Genomic DNA, 27,616 nt, shown 5'->3' on the forward strand with positions numbered 1-27,616 from the left:
TCGTTGGCCATTTTCGTGGCTTTATCTGATGTGTCTGTGCATGTTGTCAGCTTTTGATGTATGTAGGTGTTTTGGGATAAAGGCAATCTCTAACAAATCATAACAGTCATCATCATGGATGATAAATTACCAAAGCTGTTCTCCAAGAGCTCAAGAAAACAATCATGTATGCGACAAGAAGCCTGACATTCACATGGGAATGGCCTGAAAAAATTCATTGTTTTATTTTCATTTCACATTTCTAATGCATATAGTGTATTTCTGCTGAATTATCCAGATATATCCACTCAGTTTCCATGGTAGATGTTACTAGGATAGAGGAAGGGTGGAAAAACGTGGGTTATTGTCACCATTAAGCAAAGCGCTTTGATTAAAAAACATAAAGATATCAGGCTATTTTCTACATCACAAATACAATTATGACAAAAGTGGATAATGCTACTACATAAAATACATTTTCCTATTCTCTTTAAATAGTTACCTATAGTTAGAAAAATACAAACATACTGTATACAACAGTATTACTCAGTATTCAAATTGAAAAACAAAGTAAGTTTGTTGAAGAGAAAAGTAATATACACTAAAATACAGTAGTTCATAACTGTTCACAGGTGACTAAGAGCATTTATTAGCTCTCTACCCCTGATAGTAACTTTTACATCAATCATCAAAGTTTAGGAGCTACAGATTTGCATGAACATATTTTGATACAAGACTGTTAGAGATAATTTTGTATTTGTACTAGATACACAAAAGTAGTAGCACAGTAGTGGTAAATCCTGTTTAGTAGCCCAACAAAAATATAACTCAAGATAGAAACAGTATAAGGCCACTTCTCATTACCTAACAGATATACATCAACACTGATCATTTTCCCTCCTCTCTTTAACACCCAGTCTTCACACCACATTAATTTATCAAAAAGAGCTAAAATGGCGTCTGCATTTATTTTCAGTCCTCTTTCCACACAGCGCCTTCTATTTCCCAGCACGACAACCTGACTTGGTGAGTGAGCCTTCTTATCAATCCTCTCCTTTCCCGCTACGTCCATTCTTTATTTCAGCTACGAGCCAGTCATCTCTTTATATCCATCACCATAACAACCACAAATGTTCTGACAGATTTGCTGGCACTGCAGCGAGAGAGGTGAAGCCTCAGAAGAGAGGAAGAGTGAGCATGAGAGGCAGAGAGAGAGAGAGAGAGACAGAGAGTCACCCACCCACCTAAAATGTTGCAGTAACTGTACACTATGTTCCCGGATGATGTGATGATAGTTTTTTCATATACAACCTTGTAATTCTTATGCATTCAATCACTTTGTTTGGCAGATGCTGCCTGTGCGAACAAACTGGCTTGTTCTTTGTTCATCTATTGTTCTAGCAGGTCATATTTACATTTCAGTGGTTTACGTTCAGACCAATCGTTCATCAGTCAAGAGGACAATATAAAAATCTGAGGAGCTAGACAAATACAGATAAAGTGTTGTTTCCTCACAGCTGAGTGGTCAGTGTTTTAACTACCGGTAGTTGAATGGACTATGCTGAACCGAGCTGTGGTTATTTTTTCCTTTCCTTTCCTAATTGAGAACCAATTCTCATTTATGACGACGACCTGGCCCAGAGTATGATAGATGACATCCAGTTTATGGAGAAGCTTTTTTGAGGCTGCCCCGTTATGATAGTCCAAAATTTGGAGGACTGTCATTTTTTACCAGTTATGTCCACAGTCCTACAGGAGCCATGCCTTCCTTCGTGGCAAGTGGAGGCAGCAGGTTCTCATTGCGCAGGAACTTGAGGGGGAAGTGGACCAAAAGCCCTCGGACGGCTTTCAGCTCTTCTTTGGTCTGCTCGGGGTCTGTAACGCAGAGGCGTTCCTGACCAGAGTAATCCTTCAGGTCTATCTTGTTGCGGACGCAGTTGTGGGGCAGACATTTGAAAACCTGCATAATCACAGCAAAAGGTAAAAACAAGAACACAGGAGAGGTAAGAAATCTGAAGCGGATTACTACCATTATTTAAAACAAAAGAATACTAATAATTACTAATGAAAGAATTCCTACCTTGTCATAAATGATGGCATTCTGCCTAGCAGTTGCATTCCAGGCCCCGAAGAAGAACTCATCGCTGACTGGATCGTCAACATCGATTCTGGGGTCTGAAGAAGCTCCAACAAGAACACTGGAAGGAAGAGTATGTGACGGCCAACAATTCAGGGAGCACAGTGCATTCAAACAACACAACGTTTCATTAATGCAGAGAATGATAAACTCTGTTATACGCATTTTAAACACTTCTGTGTATCCAAGGAGATTTTGTATTAAAGCATGAAACGTATGGATTATGTCTCATCTTGTTCTACGAGCTGTCAGTAAATCTATATCAAATCTAGACGTACAGTAACAGCCTTCATGACCACACTTTGACAGAATGTCATTTCAAGATTGCCTCTTGTCTTCGCACCTGAAACACTCTTTGCGCAAAGCTAGCGTGAGGGGTCCCGCCTGGTAGTCCTCCCCTCCCATGACGGACGGCACCCGCTCTTCATCCTCCACGAACACTGCCATCTCGCTGTCTCTAGTGCCCAGCATGCTGCGGTCATTGATGTTGGCTGATCCTAGTGCATGTGGGGAAAGTACAGGCATTTACAAGCTGCCCTTTCAGAGACGTCGCTCATGTTAAACCAGCATTCAGCACATGTACTGTAATGACATTTGAATTTGAATACTGTGGGTGTCTCACCAATGAGATAGCAGCGGTCATCTGCGATGAGGGTCTTGCTGTGAACATAGATGAGCTCGGTGACGTGTGACTGGGAGAGCTGGGAATGTGTCCTCAGGCCGCAGAACGTGATGTACTCATTCCATCGATCTTCAACTGGGGGACAAACCAATATCATAATATTCACGAGATATAAAACAAAAATACGAGAAGATTTATTTAAGAGACTCACAGAGCTTCATCAACTTTTAACATTGAAGGTGAAATGAAGGTGAAGAAGTAAAGAATGGAAGTAGAGGCTGGTGGGCAGATACCTAAAACCAGTGGCTTCAGTTTAAAAGGTGCAACACAAGGAGAAAGAAAGACAAATGTTAGAAAAGAAACAGGAGACGTTTAGTAAAGGTGGAATTTTTAATTGAAAGGAAAGCCGATGCTCAGAACTCACTGTCTTTAAGTTTGTGCAGGATGGAGTGCTCTCCTCTGCACATGGTCCTGGGACATGAAAAATCCATTGAAATTATGAGGCAGTGTTTTTTTCACAGACCAATAAATGGGATAGAATATCGGCGCAATTCAATTTAAGCGGAACACTTTTGCATTTAGTCTGTAAACATATTTGTATAATAGGGACTAGATTGATATTTAGAATGGAAAAAAAATGTATAATTTATAAGAAAATTATATATAATAGCATATAGTATTTGAATTGTTCCATATTTATTATAAACAAATCCATTTTTTTGTTTTAATGGTTTAAGGATTTTACTCTTTTTCTCTTTTTTACAACTATATTGTAAATAAATGAGGCTGCTATACTTTGGAGTTTACAATAAAGTTTTGCGTTTAAAATAAATAGTCTGATATCTGGTATACTTTTTACGAAGCTATGATTTTAAATAAATTACTTTTTCTTAAATTTACCAGACACATTAGGTGTATTTGCACAAAGTATCGGTATCGGCGATACCAGCCTGACTTTTACTCAGTATCGGATCGGAACGGAAAACTGTATCGAATTTCACTAGTGCGTATTCTAGTCGGTGGGCTGAGAGCATGTTAATGAGAGGAAAGGCTAACCTGTAAGTGAAGTGCAGAATAGCCTGGATGGCATTTCCACCTCCAGCAGTGATGTCACCCTCGAATCCTGGCAGCAGAGGAATGACCACAAACACCCTGTACTTCTTCTGCTCTCTGCAACAGGGCAGGCAACACGGCAATTTGCAAATTGTCTACAAACACTTTAAACACCTAATATGCAGACTATTCCTTTAATTTATTTTATATAGTTATTCTAGATTAATGTGCATGAACATGGTGGACATACCATTATGAATGATAATTACATAATATAAATACTATACAGGTTGATAACAGTCTGAGGTTATATGAACGTATTATACATATAAATACTATACTAGTATATACACTATGATGTTGATGACATCTTAGTCCACTTTGGTTAAAGATTTCATGAAATGCTCTTTAAGTAATAACTGTATAAAAACAATAATTAACGGCTGATTAAATCAAGCTCGTGAAATCAAACCAGACCTGTGTGCACGCAATATTCGCTCCACAATGGCATCACCGATCCCATTATGGACAGTTTTCCCATCTGCACAGCTGATGAAGAACTGGTTCTGAGGGCAGAGAGAAGGCATGAGGGTGAGGGCTGAGCCAGGTTGGTAGGTAGCTGGCAAAGAGCTGTGTTTGCATTCAAACTCATGACAAAGCACAGGTGTTCATTATGAAATGATTCGAGGCCATAGTGAGAGTTTATGCCCTTTGATTGTGTCTCCGCATCATGAGCAACACATTAGGACTTTAAAAATGCAAATTATTTCAAAATGAGACATTACAACTATACCACCTGCACTTTGAGGCGCATACTGGCCTGTAACCAGTCAGGTCTTTATGAATTACCTCTATGTAGATGAAGTGCTCACTGTTCTTGATGGTGTGGACGTAAGCATTAAGGATTGAGCTCTCGCAGGTTCCAGTAGACCAACGATCGGCAGAGCGTACAATCTGAAATGATGGGATTTCATTTTAATGTGAATAAATGTGAAAGTGTTTCTTGCAGCTAACTATTAATGCTAAATATTCATATAATAAACAGTCGTAAAAGTGAAATGGCGATGGTGTTGATATATACTCATAAGAAACTTGAAACTGTTTTCATTTTTTGTAATGCAAGTTAATGTTCTGCATTTCTTTCAGGGAAAGAAAATATACAGCTTGACAAGACTTCACGCCCTGAAACCTAAATAAGGGATCAACAATACCTTGCTTGGAAAGGTGCAGCACAACAGGGAGCATGGGCTAAGGTTACTGGCCACCGCCCACTATCCACGCATACAGCCTTTTGTCATTCAAAACTCCCTGTCTGAACACTTACAAGCTACAGCGTTTGGTGTTGAATAAGAACGGGTCAAATTTCCTCATACGTTACAAACAAAACTAAACTAAATTTCTTATACTTAACTTCAACATAAAGAATTCACAAAGCCAGATCAGTGTCTCTATGTAGCTGAGACAAAACCTCTGATTTCCTGTCATACAATGAAGCCTTTGATTTTCTTAGATTAAGGTAATTACACATCATTAATTTATCTATATTATTCTGGCTAAAAGCAGCAGCATGACTCCAGTTGAAAATGTACAAATCTATAAATTGTGTCGCTGTGTTCTACGTTGCAATCATTTGTGTGGAACAGGTTTCTAGCTGGCTCTAGTGCAGAGACTGGCATTCTCTTCAATGTTTGGAGAGCTGGTTTCACAACTAGTCACTGTGCTCCAGCAGACCCGCCACCCACAGGGAATAGAAAGAAAGTGATTGCACACACATGCAGGAACAGCATGAGTATAAGATATTTTGAATCTGTGCACAGGTGAAAAGGCAAGGTGAAAAACTGTTGTGTTGTGACACTACAACCATAGGACAACACAGCCTCTGGAGCTATATCTGACATAATTTGTGTTTTATTACCTGCACTTTGGCCTTCCTAGACCCCGGTACAGTGAAAGAGGGCAGATCGGCAGTACAGTGAGACTTGGGGAGAAGGTAAGGGTAGAACTCATCCTTGTACTTGATTTTGAAAATCTAGACAAGATGAAACAAATGAAAGACAAAATTTGAACCTTACTTGGTCAGGTTTCCAACAGAAGTCTTTATTAAAAAAATGATTTCAGTAGAGCACTTATGTGCTAGCCTGTAAAATCTTATTTCGAACACTATGAAATTCAGGCCAAAATTGTGTAAAAGCAAATCCAGGCAGCTTTAGAAAGAGTGAGCATATCAGTGGAGTGTGACCTTGGTGAAGTTCCAGCGCTGGATGAAGTGTCGGGCTACATCCCTGGCAGCACTGCCATGAACCGCTGCAGACAGATCGCGCCATGGCATGCGAGGAACTTGAGTGCGGTTAATGTTATCTGGAAAAAATAAATAAAGCAATCCTTAACTCAGATTTAATAGAGAAGGAAGTACTCAGATATTTTATTTATGAAAGCTAGTAATGACAAAAAAATTACTAGTTATTGATAAATTCGTGTATTCATCACTGGGACTCATTTTATTTACTGAATTGTTGGATAGCACAATCCAAAACACCTTTCACTGATTTATATTTTATATTATTAATCTGAACCTGTAAAGTCACTGAAGTTACCAAATCAATCTAGTGGAGTAAAAAGCGTCCTATTTGGAGTAGAAGTATGTCATAGCAGAACATTTCACGTGCATGTTTGTGTGTGACTGGTGGAGATTTAATTTTCACACCTTCAAAGGGTTTGTCTAGTTCAACCCAGTCCTTCCTGATAAAGTTGCTGTAATCTTTGCCAATCCACAGTTTAGTGTTGCCAGTCAGATCAGGGTCCTGCTCTTCTGGCTTATCCTTTTCAGATGGATTTGGACCATCAGCCACACCATCGTTCTGGTTAAGAGAGACATGCCGATTCATAAACGACTGTAAACATATTCTTGCTTCATCTGTAAAGAATAAAATAGAGGATTCAACGTATTCTTACCTCTTCTTTGGGCCCATTGGCTGTGCCTGTCGAACCCAGGTCGGTGAGTCGGTACTGGCTAGTATCCCACCTGCCAAACGCCAGGTCAATGCCCCCGACAAAGGCTACCGTTTGATCGATGGCTACCATCTTTTCATGGTGAGCCCACAGGACCACCACGGAGGACAGGTCAGGGTGTCGCATGACCTGATGAACACGGGGTGTTTCAATTATTAAAGCGTGACCAAGGCCTCTCTCAGTTGCATAGCTATGGGCAAGCTTTAAAAAGATATGGAAATATGGCCAACCTTGATGTTTGGATGCATATTCATAAGAGTCTTCTTGCTGTGCTCGCTATTGATGCCGAGTGCGAGCTCCACCTCCTTGTACAGCAGAACACACACTTTGACTCCTTGTTCCTGCAGGAGGAGGTTTCAAAGGGAGGTGACACCAGTTGGAAAAATTTACTAGTGTCTCCAAATGACAGAACAATTCCGTTAAAACAGCTGCCTCAACAACAAGGCAAGCACATTTACCATTCTGTGCATCACTTAACTCTGTCCGGGAAGGAACCAGAAACATACAAGCCATTCCTATTGCTACAACTAGCATACCGGTAAATAATTTGATATTTTTAAATGTATTTAAATTGTATTAAAGAGAAGAATGAGGCAGAGGGAGTGGTTACTGCTTTGCGTTTGAGTATTTCATCCAGGCGCCAGTAGTTATCAGTTGCTGGTCTCTTCAGGAACACTTCAGGGCTGAGCCTGGAAGGAAAGAGCACTAAAATATTTATATTGTTCGCAGTAAAACTAGTTTATATGTAGCTAAATTAAGTGACCCTTTGTTTATCAGACCAAAGCCTCATCAACAAATCAAACATACCACCAGTCTGTGATGAAGATTTCTTCTTGGGCTTTTTCAAGAGCATCAGCGAGGTCTGCAAAGTAGCCACTTCCATTCACATACCTAAAGAAACCAACAACCATGAAAGTATTCCAGACAAAGTCTGAAGGCAGAACATTTTAAATCTTAGGCAGACTGCACGTCTGACCATTTGGTGAGTGTGTTCTCCCGTGGCGGGGCAAAACCCTGGAAGCGTTGCACTTTGAGAAAGTCGCAGGTGTCTGCCAGCCGGTTGATTTCATGGCTCCACCAGTGAGCCTGTCTATAGCTGCTGCATTTGATGACCAGATTCCTGAACAAAAACAAACAGGCCATGCATGTATGAAAAAAAAATATGTGCACTGATACCGGACGGATCAGGGCGAAGGGAACCTCGGTTCAGACGTACCGAGTGAAGTTCTCGAAGCAAACGCCATATCTGGTGTCTGTGTAAGCGCGGCCCACTTTCACTTTGAACTCTGGGTCAAAGAGCAGCACGAAGTTGATCCTTCCGTTGTCTCGGTTCATGTACATGAGGAAGGAGTCTTTCACCACCAGCCAGCGCCGTGACCAGCGGAAACAAAACTGATGATGGCCGAAGCAGTTTAGTCCTTGAATTCGATGACCCCCCGACCTCTTGAAGATGGGTCCCTCCCTAAGGCAAAATGACGTGTCCCACAATAAATCTCCATCGTGCACGTTGTCATTAACGCTACTTTCCCCATACTCAAAAAGGAATTTGCTTACAGGCCTTTGGGTCCAAGATCAGTGACAAAGGAAAGAGCACCGACAGAGAGGAATTCCAGCTGAAAGAAAAGTAAAAGGAGAAAACGTCACCCAGTTACGCATCACTCACATTTATGTGCGGCTGTGTTTTAAAGTTATTACCATGCTGTGATCATTTTTGCAGAACACGTTTTCAAGCAGGCCGTTCAGGTATTCCTCCAGGTATTTCTGCAAAAAACGTGTTTTTAAATGTTACAAAAATTAACAAAAAGATATTTATATCACAAATAAAACAGATATTATTGGCATATCTGAGCACTAGAATATTCCATTGTTCAGAATGTAAAATTAATGTATTGGTCAGCCAAAATAAGAGCCCAGGCTTCGCCGTTATGCACTTGATGCACCATCATCTATGATTTTTTTTTTCTCATACCATTTTGCTGGAGGTCCTTCTGGTTCGCTCCGTCCCATGCAGGCTGGGCATTTCCTCTGACATGGCTCTCAGCTGCTGTCTGTCCTTTGTAAACCTCGAAATGAAAATGTAATATTCAATACAATGAAATCTAGTTTGCCTCGCTGCACCAGTCAATTCGCAGAAGTGTCAAAACTCACACTATATGTTGTAACTAATGAACAGCTTGATAACATGGTGCAATGGCGAACACCAACAGTGAGCCCGAAGTGGATAGCAAAGCTTTAAAGGGTGAGGTTTACATAATTAGCAAACTGATTCTTGATTTATGCCTAAAAACATGTTTTCTAAGGTTATACTGATCTTGAACTTTTGATTCTGACCAAAGAGTTTAGATTTGTCTGTGGATCTTGTGGAATGTTAAGGCTTTACATGTGGGTTAACGGGGCACCAACCTTCCCAGAGGCAGCAAGTGAAGCATCATCTTGTGTTTGTAAAGATCCCGATGCAGCTCCTGGAAGTGCTTGTATTTTCTCTTTACCGTCCAGTGGAAGTGGCCATGTGTTAGTTGCACTGTGTACAGAGTACCCACACGGACCTGGAGGGGTAACACAGAAATATGTTTTAATTATTCATTCACATAATCTTTTTCATCAGCAATCTTTTTAGCAAGTTCTGAGTAACACCACCTCAAATTCTAAAATAATAACTGGTTAGCCGTATCTTTAAACCAGATTATTATTTGGTGTAAACATGGAATTATAATGTCCCTCCAACCCCCCACAAATGACCCTGTTCCCCTCTGAGGTCAAAAAAGGTGAAGGGTTACAAGATCATCAGGACCTCCACCTTGAGAAAACCACGAACCTTGGAGCGAGTGGTGTATTTCTCCGTGTTGTCCACCCTGCATGCAATAGGCACACCAGGCATCAAGTAAGGTACGCCCTTCTCCTTTAGCTCGGGAAGATGGTGTACCACAAGGAAAGGACGGCCCTCTGTGATTGGGATGATCAGAACACTTCAATTAAAACGTGTATTCATTAAATACAGCCATCATAGCTTTAATGGGAACGTCATACATGAAGTTCAATGTTTTTATAAAAAAAAAAAGGGACTGCATCTTACCGCTGCTCGACATGAGGCCATCTATCTCATCTGGACTCAGATTGCGCAGGTCGTGCAAAAAGCGCCTTTGGCCCAGGTTTTGGGCCGCCGAGCTTCGAGCCTCCGGCTCAATGGCATCCTCTGCGCTGGTCATAACTGTTACTGCTGAGTCAGCTTCCCTAGAGCAAACAAACAGGAAATAAATACAGGTGTCACTATCCACCCCGTATGCAATGGCTACTGCAGTGCCCTCATGGGCAGATCCATGGGTGGGGGTTTAAACGCTCATCTTCGTTCTGCATCATGACAACTTCTACAGACCTGAAACCTTCACGAGAGAAACCCCCCCCCCCCCCCCCAGTAAAACGAGGCTGCTGGACCACGGTCCAGTTCCTCTTTAAAGAAAACTTTGGTGACCCTTAGGAGGTGGAAACAATGGTGTCTGTTAGCAGGATCACACAACCACTACTGTTCTGTAGAGAATTATCCACGTGTCTAAAAATCACAAAACTTTCACAAAATAGTGAAAGTTATTGTAGTATTTAAAAAAAAAAATGTTAACAGACTCAGACTTCTAAAAAAGCAGCCATCACTTGAATGCGTCTTAAATTCCTGCGTGTCTAAAAACAACATTGCTGAGTGGACAGTTGTCGCCTGAAAAAAGGAATTCGGTCTTCATGACTCAATGTTTCCCACATTTAAGAAGGACTGCATTCAACTGTCCGTTTTGTTCTAGTTGTTATGTCGTTTTAAAAGTCTACATATAAATGTTACTCTGGCTGTGGAGTTCGTAAACCCTTCAAAGGTGTGTGTTTTTTTTTTAAGACTCCGCTGATTCCCTGGTTTCCTACAGCGTGACGTCAAAATACGTCGCATTCATTTCTCAGAGACAAATACATGATCAATAACACGATACTCACCCCGAGCTCAGACACCGCCGCGGATCAACATGTACAGCTAGTCCAAAATTAGCATTCAAGCTAACGGCAGAGATTTATTGCACGCCAGCCAGCACTTCCTCGTTGTCCCGGGAGACTTCAGTCCCTCCCATCTGTCCTTGCGGGACAGAAAGAAAAGGGAATGTCCTGAAAAATGGCAGTTTGGCTACAAAAGGACAGGCCCTGCCCCTGTTGTGTCACATTTTAATCACCTTTGGAATTCAATTCAGTTGAATTTAATCATATTTGGAGGTAAACGTAGTTGGCGTCGAGCGAGCGCAACGATTTGTCCCACGTTTGCGCGGCTGCGTGTAGAGAAACAGGTGAAATGAGACAAAGACATGAAGCACACATGAAAGACTTCCAGAGACAAGCCCAAACCGAGCGCCGTCAGGAATGCAGAAGGATCTCTTCTCTGGAGGGGGGGACAGGGGCGGTGGTTGGTGCGATACTTCGACCATTCAACCGGAATCTCGGAATATATCGCGAGACTTCAGCGCTTAGGACCCTGTTTGTTTTATTGTGAGAAATTAACTGTTTTTTACTATCGTTTTATAATTACTAATTCACTAGTTAAATTGTTCCACACGTGTTACTACGTCAGATCTTATTTTTTCCCTTTCAGAAAAGTTATCAAGTTTAAGAAAAACAGAAATACAAAGCACACAACACACATGAATTAAAATCTTGTTAGCAAAAACTCTTGCACAGGTTTCAGGATTTTCTTTCTCATCCTTGAACTCAATTCTGATTTGTGTATTTATATGCAAATACACTATTTGTGATAAACATCACAACCATCCATAACCTAAGCAAAAGCAACACGGTCTTCAGGGGCCGACAATATCATAGTTTTATTATTACACATCACACATTCTGTGTACAACTTCTCGTGACGTCAACTGTTGTGACGCTTTGGTGTATTTTAGAATAGGGCAAGGCTGTGATGACATGCAAACTGTTCTTGAGCTAAGGAATTATTTACATGTCATTATTGCTGGGAACGAAAGTAGTTCCAACCACACCCCGATGAAATCGCAAAGTATCTTGGGATGTGAGTTGAAATCTGGACCCAATTAAGCTGGACAAAAAAGTGTCATGCTGCACTTTAACAGAAGTTCTTCATTTACAAAGAAAAAGTGCCTTGAAAATTTCTTTCAAATACCATAGATCTGTTTTTAGTTTTCCTCCCTATCTTAAATGAGCTCCTTTAAAAGGTTCAGACCATGTTAACATATTGAGATATATTGTGTACTATATTACGGTATACAAATATGGTGTAGTACAAATAAACAGACTATTTTATTTAATGGTAAGAGTTCCTTCTCTACTTCAGTGTAGTACTTGTTCATACCACATAGAGGCGTTCAACCACCACAACAATTAAACCAAAGGTTGTGACCTCATTTTCAGCAGTACCTAGCGAGATTGAGCAGGATGATTTGTGAAAGAAATCAATATTTAAAGTAACATCAAATATTAACTTATTTAACTTTACAGAAAATTGTATATATTTATTAGACATATATTCAATACATACATAATAAAAAATATGGTTAAAAAACGAACTATTCACTGCATTTATCCCTTTGATTTCATGTCGACATACATACTGCCCAGATGCAACACAATTAGGCCTTAAATATATATATAATATAAAACTTTTTTTTTTTTATTGATTGCTATTTCTGAATACAGTTTGGCACAATTAAGACACCATCATACATACAGATGTCATATCTTTGCTTTGAGGAATTCGTCCGTGTACCAAGAAATACATTTTTCATACATGGTGACTTGCCTTGGCACGTCATCAGAACGTGCTTAAACACACACTATTAAGTCTTTGACATATGCAAATAATTATTAGACCTGTTCTAATGTTTAATTATTATGATAAGGATTTGGGTGATTGTGATTAATAACAAGAAATACTAGTTATGCAAAACATTACTTGTTTCCAGACAGTATCCGCTCTTTCAGTGTACAAGCACTAAAATGGAGCGCTTGAATGAAAACCATTTTGCTGTCTGACAGATCTCGACCAAGAAACGTGTGAGCCGTGTGAACACATTTAGATTTGTTGTTAAATGTCTCTAAATTAATCCGTGCTAATCCTTCATCTGAGCCTGGGACTGCGTAGACAGCATAGATCACAGTGACCCATGTTGAGGTTTCATCAGAGCAAAATACAAAAACAAAAAACATATTTTTAACTTGGGACATATTTTTTGTTTTCTCCGGGAAATGGAAATTCGGGTGCCTTGTTGAGGAATCCTGTTAAGAAGATCCCCAATGTGCCAAGGATAAAGAGGAGGATGGCAGCCCAGAAGCAAACCCTGTCAATCATCTTTCCGATCAGGACCCAGCTTTCAATTTCCTGAGAGAGAGAGAGAGAGAGAGAGAGAGAGAGAGATAGCTAATCATGAAAACTGCCAACCTACAATCTGTTTATTAGGTGGATGAATTCTAAAGTAACTCACAGATCCAATGTTATTTTGTTGTCTTGTACTCTCAGCAATGTAGTTGCAGGCGTCTACGCATTGCTTGATCTCAGGTGCAGCTTGTGCTAAACTCTTATACAGGTTGGCTGTGCTGCTGATGTCTATATTGTCCACTAGTGGGAAGGAGAAACTGACTATTAAAAAACAGCATCCCACCACATAAACTCAGTCAGATACAGGCATCACAACATTTCCTGGGCAGAATACGGTGCAATTATGACACGCAGATGAGCGGCTAGTTAAAGGAATGTGAATAAATGAGATACCAACAACTTGAAAATTTTTCATATGACATTTATACAAAATATGAAATAAGGGGGAGGGGTAGTAAATACTTCAATATACTTGAATGATTTAAAACATGTCATCTTACCAATTGATCGCGTGAGACCATGCCTCTCTCGCTGTTTGTCAAACATCATTTCACTGCGAGGTTGTTTCAGTACGTATTCCTCTGCCCTCTGCATGAGGCCAAAGGAGCTCCGCCGCCGCTCTCGCACTCCGTTCGCCTCTGTCGTCACGTCACTGTCATCCACCAGAGGAGACATGCCTAGAAAGCGAGGCACCATTTCCAGGAACAGCTGCGCCGGCGTGGGTGGGGTGGGAGGACAGGGCTGTTTAGGCAGCAGTTATTTCATATACAGTAACGTATATCCCAATTCACCAGAAGTTTGGGCACTCTGTATAACATTATAAAACAGAATGCAATCATTTCCTGAAGATTTGTATGTCTAAAGTTGTACCACATTAATGTAATTTTTTTTTAAATAAATATATGCTTATTATGCCTGCAATGTGTTTCAATAAATTTGGAACAGTGGCAACAAAAGATTGTGAAAGTTCCAGGATTCTAAAAAATCACTTGACAGGACAATATCCACAGGTGATGCTTCAAAAAAGAATGGGACAGAAATCTGCTTCAACAATTAATGCCATCCCTTCCCAAACACTTCCTGAGTGTTGTTAAAAATATATATTCAAGTGTTTTGAAAATTACGACATCAAATTCAGAAGGAGCATATATTTATTGAAAAAAAGGCAACGTTGACAATTTGAATATAAAATATTTTTTCATTACCGTACTCTGCATTAAAATGCACTGAGGCAAAAAGAGAAGTTGGAAATCATGGAATTCTGTTTTTATTGGCATTTTACAAAATGTCCCAACTTTTTTGGGGGGAATTGGGTTTTAAAAGGTTTGAATATATTTGACTCAACAGCGCAGGATGTACCTACGTGTTTAATGGCATGGGACATGGTGTGAGTGCTTGGGCTCCGCAGGGAGAAGTTCAGCACCACAATTTGGTTAGTTGCAATGAGAGTAGTGACACACATAACAAAGATCAGGTACCTGAGGAAGACATTATAGAACATCTGTGTTGAACAGGACATTCAAGCTGCACGTACCAAAGACAATGCCAGAGTTCACATCCTGACTCACTTGCCAATGAGAGGGACTGACAGAGATGTCTCGGGGATCTTCTGAGCAATAAGAAATACGAAGACAGTCTGAGCCAGCAAGACGGAGATGGACACGGTCAACTTTTGTCCGCCAGCTGTGACGGAGACAACAGAGATATAGGAAGAAGCGGACCACCCATCGTTTCCCTCTGGATTCTACACACAGAACATCTCGGATTGGGTCCTCAAACCTCTGCTTATATTACACTTATGGACTCTGGCCTTTTTTTTTTAAATAGTTGCCAGTGAACCTGTGATGAATGAGTATTTAATTTTGTGTTTCAAAATGAGACCTGTAATAATGCTCCATCTGAAACAGTGATAATCTGTACTGTAATCCATTAGCTATACAGACCTTGTGCAGGAAGGAAGTAGGCCAGTACTACCAGTGAGGAGATGAGCGCGCAGGGAAGGATGATGTTGATGATGTAGAAGAGGGGCTTCCGTTTGATGATCAGATTGTATAAGATCTCTTGATACTCCAGGTCATCTGGGGAATACCGCGTGTTGAACACCTTCCTGGCAGGACGGTGAACAATGGCCCACTCACCATTTTCTGAGGAGTGATATGAGCATTAGCTGGGGTTGAGTTGTGAACCTTTGTGAATTGGGCTGGGATGTGCTGTACCTGTGAAAGCCTCAGGGTCGATGTCCACCCACTCGATAGTCTCCCCTGTTTCTTGACTGGGCAATAGGAGGTTAACTTCATTAGCACTGTACGTCTGGGACCTAAGGGTTATGATGGAAATTAGTAGCTATCAGATGTAACTCTGGCAGATGTAATTTTCAGCATATGTGTACAGTATTCCTTTAATATATTCCATTTGACCCCACCTTTTAACCATTTCAATGCTAGGATAAGGCAGAGTCTGGATGGGGTCGATCATCCGTTAATGGGCAAAGCATGTATGAATTAAAACAAACTCACAAATAAGTAATTATTCATCAAGTATATATTTTTGAAATTATAGAATTCTACCACACCTGAATGATAGTGTGCAGTTTTGAAAATCAAATGGAAAGTAGGTGATCTCGATGGAACAAGTGCTGCGGTAGATAGCGGGAGGCTGCCAGGTAATGAAACCGTTGGTTCTGACCAATGCGTTAGCGTAGTAAGAGACATCAAACTTGCCATCAATGCTGCAGATTGAGAATAGAGGACAGAAACAGTTGCTGCCAAACTTTCAACAACAAAAAAAGAACAGCAATATTTTTGTTTTAATGAGATTGCAAGCAGGGGCCGCGCAATTTTGTCCGTTGTCATTTGCTTACTTGTTCTCCAGGACAATGTCAGGAAGCCAAATACTCTTGGATGGGACACGAATGATATCGATGTCATAATAATCGGATGCATTCCAAGACAAACGATGATCAACCCATGCCTGCAGATGACATTTGAGAGAAAGGTTCCCTGTGACATTAAAAACTAAACATAACCAAAAAAAGTTTGAGGAGCGGGTTAACTTACATACTCAATCCACACATTGGTCGTTAGAGTCTCCTCCTTTTCATTCTGTGGTAAAAAAAAAAAATGAAGCAGTTGTATTTGAGCTGTTGCGCGTGAATCGTGCACATAACTACGCTACAACTCCAGCAGCCTCAGAGCCATAACTGTTCATATCCAAAACTAAATGTCCTCCTGTCACAACGATGAACTTGTGGCGTAGATCCTGTGTTCCAATTGTGTGAATTTGCTGTTCGGAGCTGTTGCATCCAGATTTTATTGCAACAGGTTGGAAGAGTGAGATCTTACCAAAGAGATAAGGTTAGTGAGGGTCAGCGTGATCTGGACATCCACCTTGTCATCAGGGTGAACCACCGGCCGAATATTCTTGTAGTAGTTTCTGAACAAGTCACCGATCAGATGTTTCTCCTCATTGCACTGCACTGTGTGGAAAGAAATGAAGGGGAACTGGAGTGAGTTTAGAGGAATACATGGGATTTGTCAGGTAGCACAAGTTGTTGTTGTTGTTGTTATTGTCATTGTCTGTGTGACAATACAGGACATTTCTGCCTTGACAAAAGCAATTTAAAAAGCCTTATTCACTTCTTAATTGCAAGACAACTGATTTAGCATGAATGACATAAACAATGAGTAACAAATGGAAAAAAGAATCAACAATAAAGGAAAAATAGGGAAGCAAGCAAAATTTGTTGTCAGCAAAAAAGTGTAGGGTAGTGCAGCGGGTGTTCCAAACGGAATAAGATAGAACACACTCGAGTGACAGGGAGAGGAAGACTTTTAACTGTGAGGCGACCTCTGAGGGGATGCAGGTTGGCTTGTCTGAAAGGTTTTGTAGATTTAGATGATTGGATAGCATTAGTTGCAAATGAGAAAATCATTTAACTGAACTGCCTTTGAAGGCGAGCAGAAGATAAACATCACAACAGGTCAGACCAACATGACTGCGCAGGTAAACATTACATCAGTGTTTGAGTGGCGAAAGCAAGCCAAGCTCGCCCTATCTGGCCGTACTCCATTAATCAGTGTGGATCGGTCATGAGCCATGTCTCAGGCCAAAACCGCCCCTGTTATCACTCGTTTCCTGTCCACGTTCTGATCCAAACTCGGTCAACTTGATGTAAAAGTTATGAATGAATGTTGTTGTTGTTGTTGCCCCCCCCCCCATCATCTTGATAAATCCTATGATTCCATGCTTTTATATATAGAGGTGTAGACGTCTTACTTGCAGTATCCTAATGCGAGGAGGGCAGTGTTTGGACACCGATCCAACAACACCGTTCCCAGGCTCCACGTGATATTCAAGTAACGTGGGAATCATGCCAGACAGATAATATCCAGGGTCGATCTTGTCAGTGTCGGCACCTCCGGAGCAAAGCGAATCGACACGCTTCTCCCATCTTGAGTCAACTAATGTATTTGCAGAATAATATAAGCACCCTCCAATCATATTTTCTTTTAAACTTCAACTCATCATCGTTCCCTTTTGCTTCTGCTGCAGCTGTAGGCTTCGTGGCCTGCTGTTACCCTCCAGTTGCTGAACCTCATTTGTGCCATCCAGAACGTTCACATGCCATTGCTGCTGCTCTGGTGATGAAGATGACCTCAAATCTTTTTTTTAATTATTATTAATGGTTTTCTTTTCTATGCCTAGGAAACAAATTGCACTAACTGTAGCCAAAGAAAGACTAAAACAGCGAACAAATCATAGAACAGATTGATCCTTGTCAAAATCAGTCTAAAAGTAAACTTTAGTCTCAGACTAAACCCCAACTTTGTTTTGTACATGCTTATCGCATACCAAACCCAAATCAGACGTGCGAGACTGTGAATAAAATCTATAAGCTAATGCAAAGGTGTCAAATCATACAATAGTTTGTCTCCCTGATCTCATGCCTGAACTTGAAATAAGAAGACAGACAACAAAGACGAGCCAACATTTAATCACTGCTGCACTTACCCCGAAACAGGAAAGACCCGAGAGTTGCAATTATGAAAAATATCCCGAATTTGTTTGCCGTCGTCATGTTCCGAGACCTCTTCACGGCACCCTGCTCACTACATACAGATCTTAAGTTTAAGAGAGATGTAAAGAGTGAGAGTGAGAGAGTGAGAATAAAGTCAGACAGGAAGAGCCCTAAATCCCCCCCCACCAAACACCCCGACTGTCACCCATCCCGGCTGTTCCTATCCGTAGCTCAGATTACACAACAGCTGAAGAACTAAGACAGGACTTCAAATCACACTCGGGTCACTCACAATAACCATCATCATGATCATTAGATGACAAATATCTGACACCAGCTGTATGAAATGCGCCATTTATTATGTGTTATAAACGATATGTGGCGTCAACAATTTATTGCAGGATTTTACTATGGTTCTTTCTTTTAATGAGAAAATCACTAGAGCTACATGTTCAAGGTTAATTTTAGATATTCCTTCACCTTCGGATATACTTCCTGCATTTGAGTCAGTGTCTTAGCAGAATGTTTGGCCAAGGGTGAATCCAGGCTTGTGTCTACAGAGAGTTAATGCATAGACTGGAGTTTATGAGAGCAAGACTCCAACAGGGGGAGAATGCAATTCAATTCATTTCAAATCAATTCAAAGCACTTTATTTGTCCCCAAGGGGTAATTTAAAAATGTATTTGGACCACTGTATGTTAAGATTAGAGGGCTGAATGGGGTCCTTGGAGACAGAGACTACTTCTATCTGCACCAGGTCGGGTAACAAGCCAAAACGCCGCAGCTCTGAAAACTAAAGGTAAACACCAGACTGTTGGATTTAAGAGCCCAAGTTAACTATTATCACAAGTGCTGTAAGTAATAAAAGTAGTGTCACTCACCACGCAGTGACAAGGACGACCAACTGATTTTTGGAATGCGGTATGTGAGTTGCACAGTGTGCGATCTTCTAAATATACATTTAGGGAAACAGAGATGAGCTTCTTTAAGGTAACTGGAGCCCGGAGAAAGCAGATTGTGTGTCTCACACTCGGTTAGAACACAGGCAGCAGAAGGACTGCCTCCGTCCTGCCTCACAGATAGTCACTTCTACAAGGAGAGCTGCAACATTACACTCGTTTTGGATGTTTTAAAATTAAGGAACCATCTGGAAATATATTAATTTAAGTTAGAGTTTCCTCACAACAAGGAGTCCATCATTTGTTCTTCTAGTTTATTCTATTAAAGCCATTGACTAGAATTGACCCACTCTGCTTGATCTAATTCGGTAACCCTTTATACCAATGACATGGAATTCTGTTGGTGAAAATGTCAGTCAAGCTTGAATTATTATCATTTTTAAATATAGTCCCATCCAGGGAGGCTTGGGGTCAAACCATTGAAGAGTAAATTGTATTTATTTCCCATTTAATTTACTGCTATTGAGGTAGAACTGGATAAGGCATACAAAATCATAATATATTAAAATGCATAAAAGGCCTGTTTTTTAAGTTTTCTTTTAAACGAGGAGATATCATGTAGCACATTTGGTATTTCCCTGTGTACAGAAAACCCAACCCTCCTTTATTCTGGCATGGGACCGGCACGAGAGGCAAACTTGCTTGGGGCGGGACAGAACTCATTACATTTCTGATGTAAATCTATTCTAGAGGGTGAAAAAAGCATTTCTTTTTTAGATTTATTTATTTTAATTAGTAGAATTCTGACACTGCGGTTGAATCTACAGACTCTATATTCTGTATTCATTCCATGTGTTTTAGTAGTGTGCAAGTATGCAAGAGGAATCCAACTAGCATAGATTTATAATAATTAAATCTAATTTGAAACACATGTTATTTAATTAGACCATTTAGGGAGGACCTGTTGTGTTGAGTATCAATTCAAGCCTTCTTAAAGGGTCACGTGCTTTCAGGGGGGATTCAGTCTCCCCTTGTCAGTTGCTGCATTTTTCAAATGGGCTCATCCATTGGTTGCCCAAAGTAAAGCCTCATGACCGGCTCCTCCCAGCCAAATCATTAACGCCCATGCTTTCACTTTCTCCCGCTCCTCCACTACAAACAATACCATTGTTAAGTCTTCACAAGCACACATGGCGCTTGGTGTTAGTGTGGAGTTCAATGTCTGTCCGCCTCCCCGCCGCAGCAGCAAGACTCGCTGATAGTGATTATCACAAGAACTCTCTCGTACTGGATTCTGTTTCAGACTTTAGACTTTAAGTCGCCAAATAATTACCATTAACGTGATACCAGTTAGAGAATAAATGAACAAGACAGAGGAAATTCTATTTTTACATTCTGATTGTTCCGGATCTACGGGTTTCTTTCTTATGTCTGTAAATAGATCATCACAAATCGGTATCTTCCTGACTTCCGTTTGCACTGCCTGCCAGGGTTCGCTTCGTCCCACTTTGTTATTCATTGACAAGCATGAATGTGGTATCTCTGTTCAGTCACCAGGTACAGGTTGCCTTCAATCATTATCGCTGCTGGGTTGTCACGACTTTAATAAAGCAACGATGGATAAAAAGGGTGGGGAGGGTCGTTTAGTCCACGTCGTGCTCTCAGAAATGTGTGCCGGCGCTGGACGTGCTCATAATGATATGTTTGAATGAGAGAGAGAGTGAGAGAGAGAGTGGGTGGTGGGAGGAGAGGGAGCAAGTGTTTACGCAAACGGAACAGGAATATAACGCACACCTAGAAGATGAATGGTGGAGAAGGGCTCTAGCAGCGAACAAGCTGAGCCGCCTCTGCTTTATCAGCCAGCGGCTTCTGATCTCTGGACCCTCAGACCGAGCAGAACGGCCACAGGCCTGCAGCAGAACAATGGCTAGACAGGGAGAAGACGCCAATCAAGAAAAGTAAAAGAAAGACAGAAGACGGAGAAGGAGCCACGACACCCATGTGGTTGTGGCAGCGAGCTGAGGGGGGGGGAGAAGATCACTTTGAGTTACACATTGACTGAGAGAGCTTTTATTTGGGGTTTTGGGAGAGAGCATGGGAGGTTTGAGGGTCATTAGAGTGTTTCTGGTGTCAGCCAGTGCAAGGGGATAAGGACTCGTGGGAGACAGAGGAATTGAAATATCGGGACACAGAGGGAGCGTCAGACCCAAAACTGGACTTCAGAATGGGAGTAAAGAGCAAGGCTGCTGCAGCTATCCTAGTCCTGCTGCTGTTTCTCGGTTCCCTGTGGCTCCGTGAGTATTTCTGTGTGTGTGTGTGTGTGTGTGTGCAGTCCGTACTGTTATTCCCAACAATCCCCTTCTTGTTTGAAATGCATACATTCCAGATACGGAATGTGTCACACTGGGAAGTGGCCCCCAGAATGAGGCACGATGATCGCATCACCAAGAGGACTCTCAAAACATGACAGATGTACTTTATGCGATTTGACGCTCAGAATATGAGAGAGCATTTGAGCTGTTTTGAGTCAGATCAGCTAAAATTATTATTCACAGAGTAAAGAATTGTTACATCTGGGGAAAAAACAGAAAGAATCCTTTGTCCGAACTCCATGAAATGATTTTGAGCCTTCTGTTGGAACTGGTGCACACTGCAGTGACAAAGTTCAGCCCCGATCATGTGATCTTTTTTTCTTGAGCTTGGATTCAATTCTGAGATTTAGAGAGATGTGGGTCAGAGTTGCAAAGAGAACTTAAAGGTTTTCAGGCAGAGGTGAGAACAGCCAACTCCGCCTCGTCCTCAGCAACACCAGAAAACTTCAGTGTAGTTTCTGACTGTTCTAGATCTACAGGAGGAAACCATCAAGTTAGAAACACCATCGACTGGCAGCAGGTTTCATCTGAACTGAGCGAATTTGATGGCTCCTTGACAGAAAGTTCGACGACTTTGTGACTGGTGGACCAGATGTGCAGTTTCTTTTGTATGTAAAGCGGTCTCTAATGTGAGGTCAAACAAGGTTAAAACATCTGGCATTTCAGGGACCTTAAGAACGGGAACTGAATATTTGTGACCATGATTTAGTTTTATCACTTTAAACCGACGCACGGCGAGAATGAATAAACTGAATACTGGTTCCCTCTTTTTTTTCTGCTACATTTTCAGTGGCCAAAATCGGAGAGATTTAGAATAGATGAGGAGAGTTCAGAGTTCAACTGGTCACAATCTGTTCCAATACCTTCGAGCTAAACCTGTGAAAATACATTTCTATACTAATATTTTGTACTTTAAACTGTAGTACCTCAGAAGTGTCTGTTTCTGAGGGAACATCGCTCCAAACAGAAACCGACTGTTCTCTTGTTTGTCTTTCCGATGTCCCGCTGCAGAGGGCGGTTTGGATTACCACTGGGAATCTTGTCTAAAAGCTTACAATCAGGAGAACAACGTAAGAGCACAAAGCAAATCACAATGCAGTTACCGCTCTGCATTTCCTCCATAAGGATGATTTTCTTAAGCAGATGGCTAATTTTATTGAGTCTATCCCCCCCCCCCCCCCCCCCCAGCCTCACCAGCTGAACAACAGCAATGTGGTTAAAGGGACCGGGGTCCTGGAGACGTGTCCCGGTCAGAACTTCCAGGTGTCACTGCTGGTCTTCCACCTGTTGGCTGCACCGGCGTCCACCTCCGACGTCCTGCTGCAGCCCTACCTCTCCAGCTGGGACGAGCTTGTGAAGTAAGGCCGTCAGATAAATCTGATCAGAGCAAGAGAGATTCATTTAATGTCCGCTGAAAAGAATAAGATGATTTACCTGTTTATAATGTGGACTCTGTGAGACGATTCATCCCAATCTGTGCTGCTCCTCCAGGTTTATGGAAGCTCTGGGTCCGATGGTAGGGCTGATATCTCAGGAGATACAAAGCAAGACTTCTATAATCCGTGAACTGGCCCTGCTGGCAGAAAAGAGCCCTGAAGCGGAGCTGGGTCCGGGGGTTCTCTCATTAAACCCTGTGGGCAAGCAGGCCGAGTCACCGCCAGACTCTGGTGGCTACCACTCTGTTCGCTCCATGATCCGGATGGAGCTGGACCAAGGACTCGTAGACTTTGAGCGCCAGACGGACTCTGGATGCCGGACCATTCTGCGTCTGCATCGGGCCCTGCTTTGGCTGAAACTCTTTCTGGGGAAGCTGGCTGAGATACCGGCGGCCGGCCGGCTGGAGAGCCCCTCGGAGCTGTGCCGTGAGGCCTATCAGATCACCCTGGCAAAGCACCACAGCTGGTTTGTCCGCAGGGCCGCCGAGATTGCCTTCATCGCCATGCCCGAGCGGAATTTCTTCTTCAGGCTGTTGTGTGTGCAGAATCAAGAGGACCTGAGTAGAGTTCTCACCAAAGTGGTTCAAGCGACAGGCGAGGTTTACAACAGGACGCAGAGAGCCCTGGAGGAGCACGGCATGCTAGACTTGCCTTAGGGGACATTTGAAACGCTACTGTTTTGACAACCTTTGCCTCAGTCGTCATGAGATCCTTGTTATCATACAAAAGAGAAGTGCTGTATTTTTCCTCCCAACCAAAGTGCCGTGCCAACAATCTTAGACAGAATGTTTGCATCCAGTGTGTAGATGTGGCTGATCGGCGTTTATGGGATCATATCTCTGGTAGATTCATTTATGAGGCAGCTGACAATGCGTTTATGTTAGACACTGTTCACTACACAAACAGTTAAAAAGGACACAATCATGCAGACACAGCACATAGTGAAGCTTGTTATGCTCTTCTTGAGAGTGTATCACAGTGGGTTGCATCAGATTGCACAGTTCACGCTTAAACCTCACCTTAACAATAAGTGATGTTTTTCCACATTCAAAATTGTATTGAAAATTCTAGACAGTATTTGGTGATTTGGTAGGCTTCTACTGCCTGGGTAATGTCTTATAGTGCTGAAATGTGAGCGCGATCTATTCGGAATAGAAGTGCTTCAACACACACAATCAGCACGTGCTCAACAAAGGGCGACGTGTGAACGTGGATTTTTGTTTAAAACTGTAGGCCTGAATAATTGAAGATTGAAAAACAAAAAAGAGAAAAGAGAATCTAGTCCAGGGGTGGGCTAACTTTTTGACTCGCGGGCCACAATAGGTTCTAAAACTTGACAGAGGGGCCGAACCAAGAACAGATGGATGGAGTATTTGTGTGAGCTAATACAGATGACACATGAAAGCTATTGCATTAAAGGATTTGGCCTTTTACAGGTAGCATTACAGGGAAAAGGTCAAATGAATGAGGTTTAATTATAATACAATTTTATTTAATGATATCATTTGGACAAGTTTGGCGGGCCGGATTAAAAAGACCAACGGGCCGCATATGGCCCCCGGGCCTGGGTTTGCCCATGTCTGAACTAGTCGCATATTTCCTGATGTTGTCCGACTCGGTAACGCGACAACTTTGACTTTGGAGTTGTGTAATGTTACCCACCATCCAGCAGAGGATCCACTTCTCCTAACATCGTGGTGGTATCATAATAATACTTATAAATGAAATATGAAGTCGAAGAAATGCCCCCCCCCCCCTCCTGATATTAGTTTGGTCATAAGAAAATATTAGATACTAGATCTTAATTATAACAAACCATATTGCAGTTAATTAATGATTAGAATAAATGTGATGCGCGTAGTAGACTCCTGCAATGCAGGCAAAACCAACAAATGCCTCTAATGCTGCATAAAACAACTAAACGTCCAATAAAAATAAATTGTGTTTCTGTGATTAGCCTTATTTTACTTTTTTCTACTATGCACAAATAATGATTGTTCGAGAACCCATCCTGAACTTTAATCTTTGACCCTTGACCGTTATCAGGAGACTGACATGTTACTATATGTATTTAATGCTGCTTCATTCTCCTATGGAAACTAAGTACAGAGATTATCACAAGTTTACCTAAGGTCAAGCGTGATAAATGACACTTGTGTTTTCCTGTTTTTACTTTTCCCTTGTAAAAAAAACAAACATCCGTGCACAGGCTCACACTTGCATCCACTGGTGCCGGCGGCCGCGTGGATTACTTGGGAATGAGATTACAATTCATCAGATTATATCCGCCTTGTGCTACTTTCGGCCCTGGCCAGATTCTTTCCATCCTCTACACAGACAGCATTACATTCTGCTTCATTCATTTATAATCCTAGGAAAGATGACGGGAATGATAGAGCCAAAAATGATGTGAGTCTGTGTTCCTTTAAATTACATTTATTATTTTTTATCTTTCTATCTTGTTTTTGCGATAAACATGAGCAAAAATATACATACAGTCAGAGCATAAAATTAAGATCCAGAATTGAATTATCATCCTTTAGTATTGCAACAAATGTCATGGATTTCTTTTTTGAACTGTTCCTTGAACCAATATTTTAGGCAAGTGTGAATTCACATGAGGGGTTTGGTGGGAGTATAATGAGGTGTGCTGGAGCTATTTCTTACTTTGAAACACGAATAGTGGACTCAGTCTGACGTTGGTCCTCTTTCTGGTTTTTGTTCTGATAAGTTTCTGAAGGTTTTTGTTTGGACGTTCTCTGAAAGCACATTCTGATGTATTCACTGCACTTTCAATTGTTTTTAATAGGCTTAATATTAATCCAGTCAATCCCAGAGTTTTGTGATCTTGTTTAGGAGTGTAGGGTATAGAAAGTACTTAAAACAAAAAAAATCTCCAACCAATCTCGCCATTTGTTGAGTTAAAGATGAAAACCAAGCTCATACATTCTCTTCTCTTTACAACAAAATAGCAATAAAAATACTCTTTTATAAACAAAACGGTAGCTTTTTATGCCCCTTCATTAATGACAATGCACACTGGTAAAATTTGCCTGAAAGCAATACAGTATCTGTACGTTCTTTCATTCTTCTTCTTTCTTGCTCTTGATTATACATGTTGCACTGCTTTTGTTAATGCCTTTACAATAAATATATCATACAGACAAATAAATAAATATATTGCTTTTTAGAGGAAATCTCCAAATTATCACTGGTAAACAGATAAATGGAGACGAAAGCAACAACACTGCGACACTGAGGGGGGAGCAACACTGACTGTCCACCAGGAGGCACTGTTGAGTTGTGGTGAAACGTTCCTTTTGTGCGTGCAGTACTATTACGTCAGAGTAGGCCTTTAAATACCACAGGATGTTTATCTTTACGCGGATTGGCTGCCGAGGATTTCAGTGCAGCACTAACAGATGGAATTCAAAATGTCGAGAAGATCTTTGGTCAAAGAACTCATTGTCCCATGCTCATCGGCGAAACATGATCCGAGGAGGTGATGAAGCAACGCATTGAATTTTAATCCGTGCTGTGTTAAGAGCATTGGATCTGAGGGACATGCTTGAATGTAAGTATTTGAAATAATTAAAACTTGCTTTATGAGCACTTTGACAGAGAATTGGCCATTTGACACAAGGAGGAGGAGCAACAAAGTAGGGCAAAGAAATTCAGTATGCCAACCCTGGATTAGCCCCAGATTAAGGGATTACAGTGAAATGAAGTGACCGTTGCAGAAATGCCAGAGCAGAATGCATGCGAGTTAGTAAATGTATTGAGAACCAAAAAAGGCTCAGATGACTGCTGAGTGCATCCTTCAAAAACAAAAACAACAACAACAACCCTTCTGACACACATCATTACATCTAATTTGATTTCTTTTTAAGCAAAATCGGGACTGTTTAGTTCTGTGTGAGACTTTTAGCAAGGATAATGAGACAGACATTGCTCTGGTAGAAATTAAGTGGTGGATCTGATCCAGACACAAAAGTAAATGAACAGATGTTTGTGTTCCACATTTGCTGCAGTGACACAGAAGGATCAGTCACAACGGTACAATTTTGTGCCACAAAACGTGAGTTTAAAAGCAATGACTCCACAACGTTCTCAGGCCAATAAACTGTTTCGTACAATTTCCTTACTAAAATCGATCACCAAATCCAGGTCTAATCTCTCCAGTTATTGCAATGACCTTGCATTCAGGTCCAGCAGAGAGTATTCAGGCAAGGCTATTTAAAAAAAATTACAATTACATTTTTCTATGTGGCAGAATAAGTAATCCAGTGTGATTTACTTTCCTATGGGCCTAAAAAACAAAACAAAACGCTGTTGCACTAACAAGTTACATATTCAAGACTCTAATTACTTTGAAAAGAAAAGTTACTTTGAAATCCTGGATGAATATTGTAAAGGATGGCAATGGGTATGAAGGATACAAACACAAATGTTCTACAATGTACATAATGTGCATAAATCAATTCAACTCATCACAAATAAAACACACTTCAAGTGCAGGGCAAAAAAAAAAATCTGATAATGGCATCTATTTCTGATTGGAAAAAATAGAGGCAAAACATGCAAAAAAAATGTTAAGGTTAATTTCTGAATTATACTTACAAATTTAGAAACAAGCAAATAGCTGTTGGGTTAGATTTAGGAATAACATTATCCACTCGCACAGGGAGCATTTAATGTCACTGCACAGCAGGAGAATAATTTGA

General features: G+C 41.1%; 3 protein-coding genes across 5 annotated transcripts; 1 reads left to right on the forward strand and 2 right to left on the reverse strand.

The window, feature by feature from the left end:
- Positions 1–194: 194 nt before the first annotated feature.
- Positions 195–10,006, reverse strand: pld2 (phospholipase D2). The gene is made up of 23 exons (XM_068744055.1): positions 9,874–10,006; positions 9,616–9,743; positions 9,204–9,346; positions 8,770–8,863; positions 8,496–8,561; positions 8,355–8,413; positions 8,017–8,262; positions 7,777–7,920; positions 7,608–7,691; positions 7,411–7,489; positions 7,031–7,141; positions 6,744–6,929; positions 6,496–6,649; positions 6,031–6,149; positions 5,707–5,820; positions 4,641–4,745; positions 4,269–4,357; positions 3,795–3,908; positions 3,163–3,209; positions 2,739–2,873; positions 2,460–2,613; positions 2,060–2,177; positions 195–1,939 (listed from the first exon to the last, which is right to left on the reverse strand). Exons 1-23 carry the CDS (start codon positions 10,004–10,006, stop codon positions 1,715–1,717), a joined length of 2,847 nt encoding a protein of 948 aa, XP_068600156.1. The 3' UTR covers positions 195–1,714.
- Positions 10,007–11,625: 1,619 nt separating this feature from the next.
- On the reverse strand, positions 11,626–18,244 carry chrne (cholinergic receptor, nicotinic, epsilon). The gene is made up of 12 exons (XM_068744147.1): positions 18,178–18,244; positions 16,509–16,642; positions 16,224–16,268; positions 16,028–16,137; positions 15,740–15,895; positions 15,384–15,484; positions 15,111–15,311; positions 14,736–14,850; positions 14,531–14,645; positions 13,668–13,875; positions 13,274–13,407; positions 11,626–13,170 (listed from the first exon to the last, which is right to left on the reverse strand). The coding sequence occupies exons 1-12, from the start codon at positions 18,242–18,244 to the stop codon at positions 13,003–13,005; spliced, it is 1,554 nt and encodes a 517-aa protein (XP_068600248.1). The 3' UTR covers positions 11,626–13,002.
- A 3,064-nt stretch (positions 18,245–21,308) lies between these two features.
- Positions 21,309–23,548, forward strand: gltpd2b (glycolipid transfer protein domain containing 2b). 3 transcript variants are annotated; one of them, XM_068744951.1, is made up of 5 exons: positions 21,309–21,378; positions 21,974–21,976; positions 22,468–22,526; positions 22,645–22,814; positions 22,948–23,548. In XM_068744951.1, the coding sequence occupies exons 1-5, from the start codon at positions 21,309–21,311 to the stop codon at positions 23,546–23,548; spliced, it is 903 nt and encodes a 300-aa protein (XP_068601052.1). The 3 variants fall into 3 exon arrangements, with proteins under 3 accessions (XP_068601052.1, XP_068601051.1, XP_068601053.1); XM_068744950.1 differs by lacking the exon at positions 21,974–21,976 and having other exon boundaries at positions 22,618–22,814; XM_068744952.1 differs by lacking the exon at positions 21,974–21,976.
- Positions 23,549–27,616: the final 4,068 nt, after the last annotated feature.

The sequence above is a fragment of the Brachionichthys hirsutus genome, chromosome 10 (assembly GCF_040956055.1).
Source record: "Brachionichthys hirsutus isolate HB-005 chromosome 10, CSIRO-AGI_Bhir_v1, whole genome shotgun sequence".
Classification (NCBI taxonomy): domain Eukaryota; kingdom Metazoa; phylum Chordata; class Actinopteri; order Lophiiformes; family Brachionichthyidae; genus Brachionichthys; species Brachionichthys hirsutus.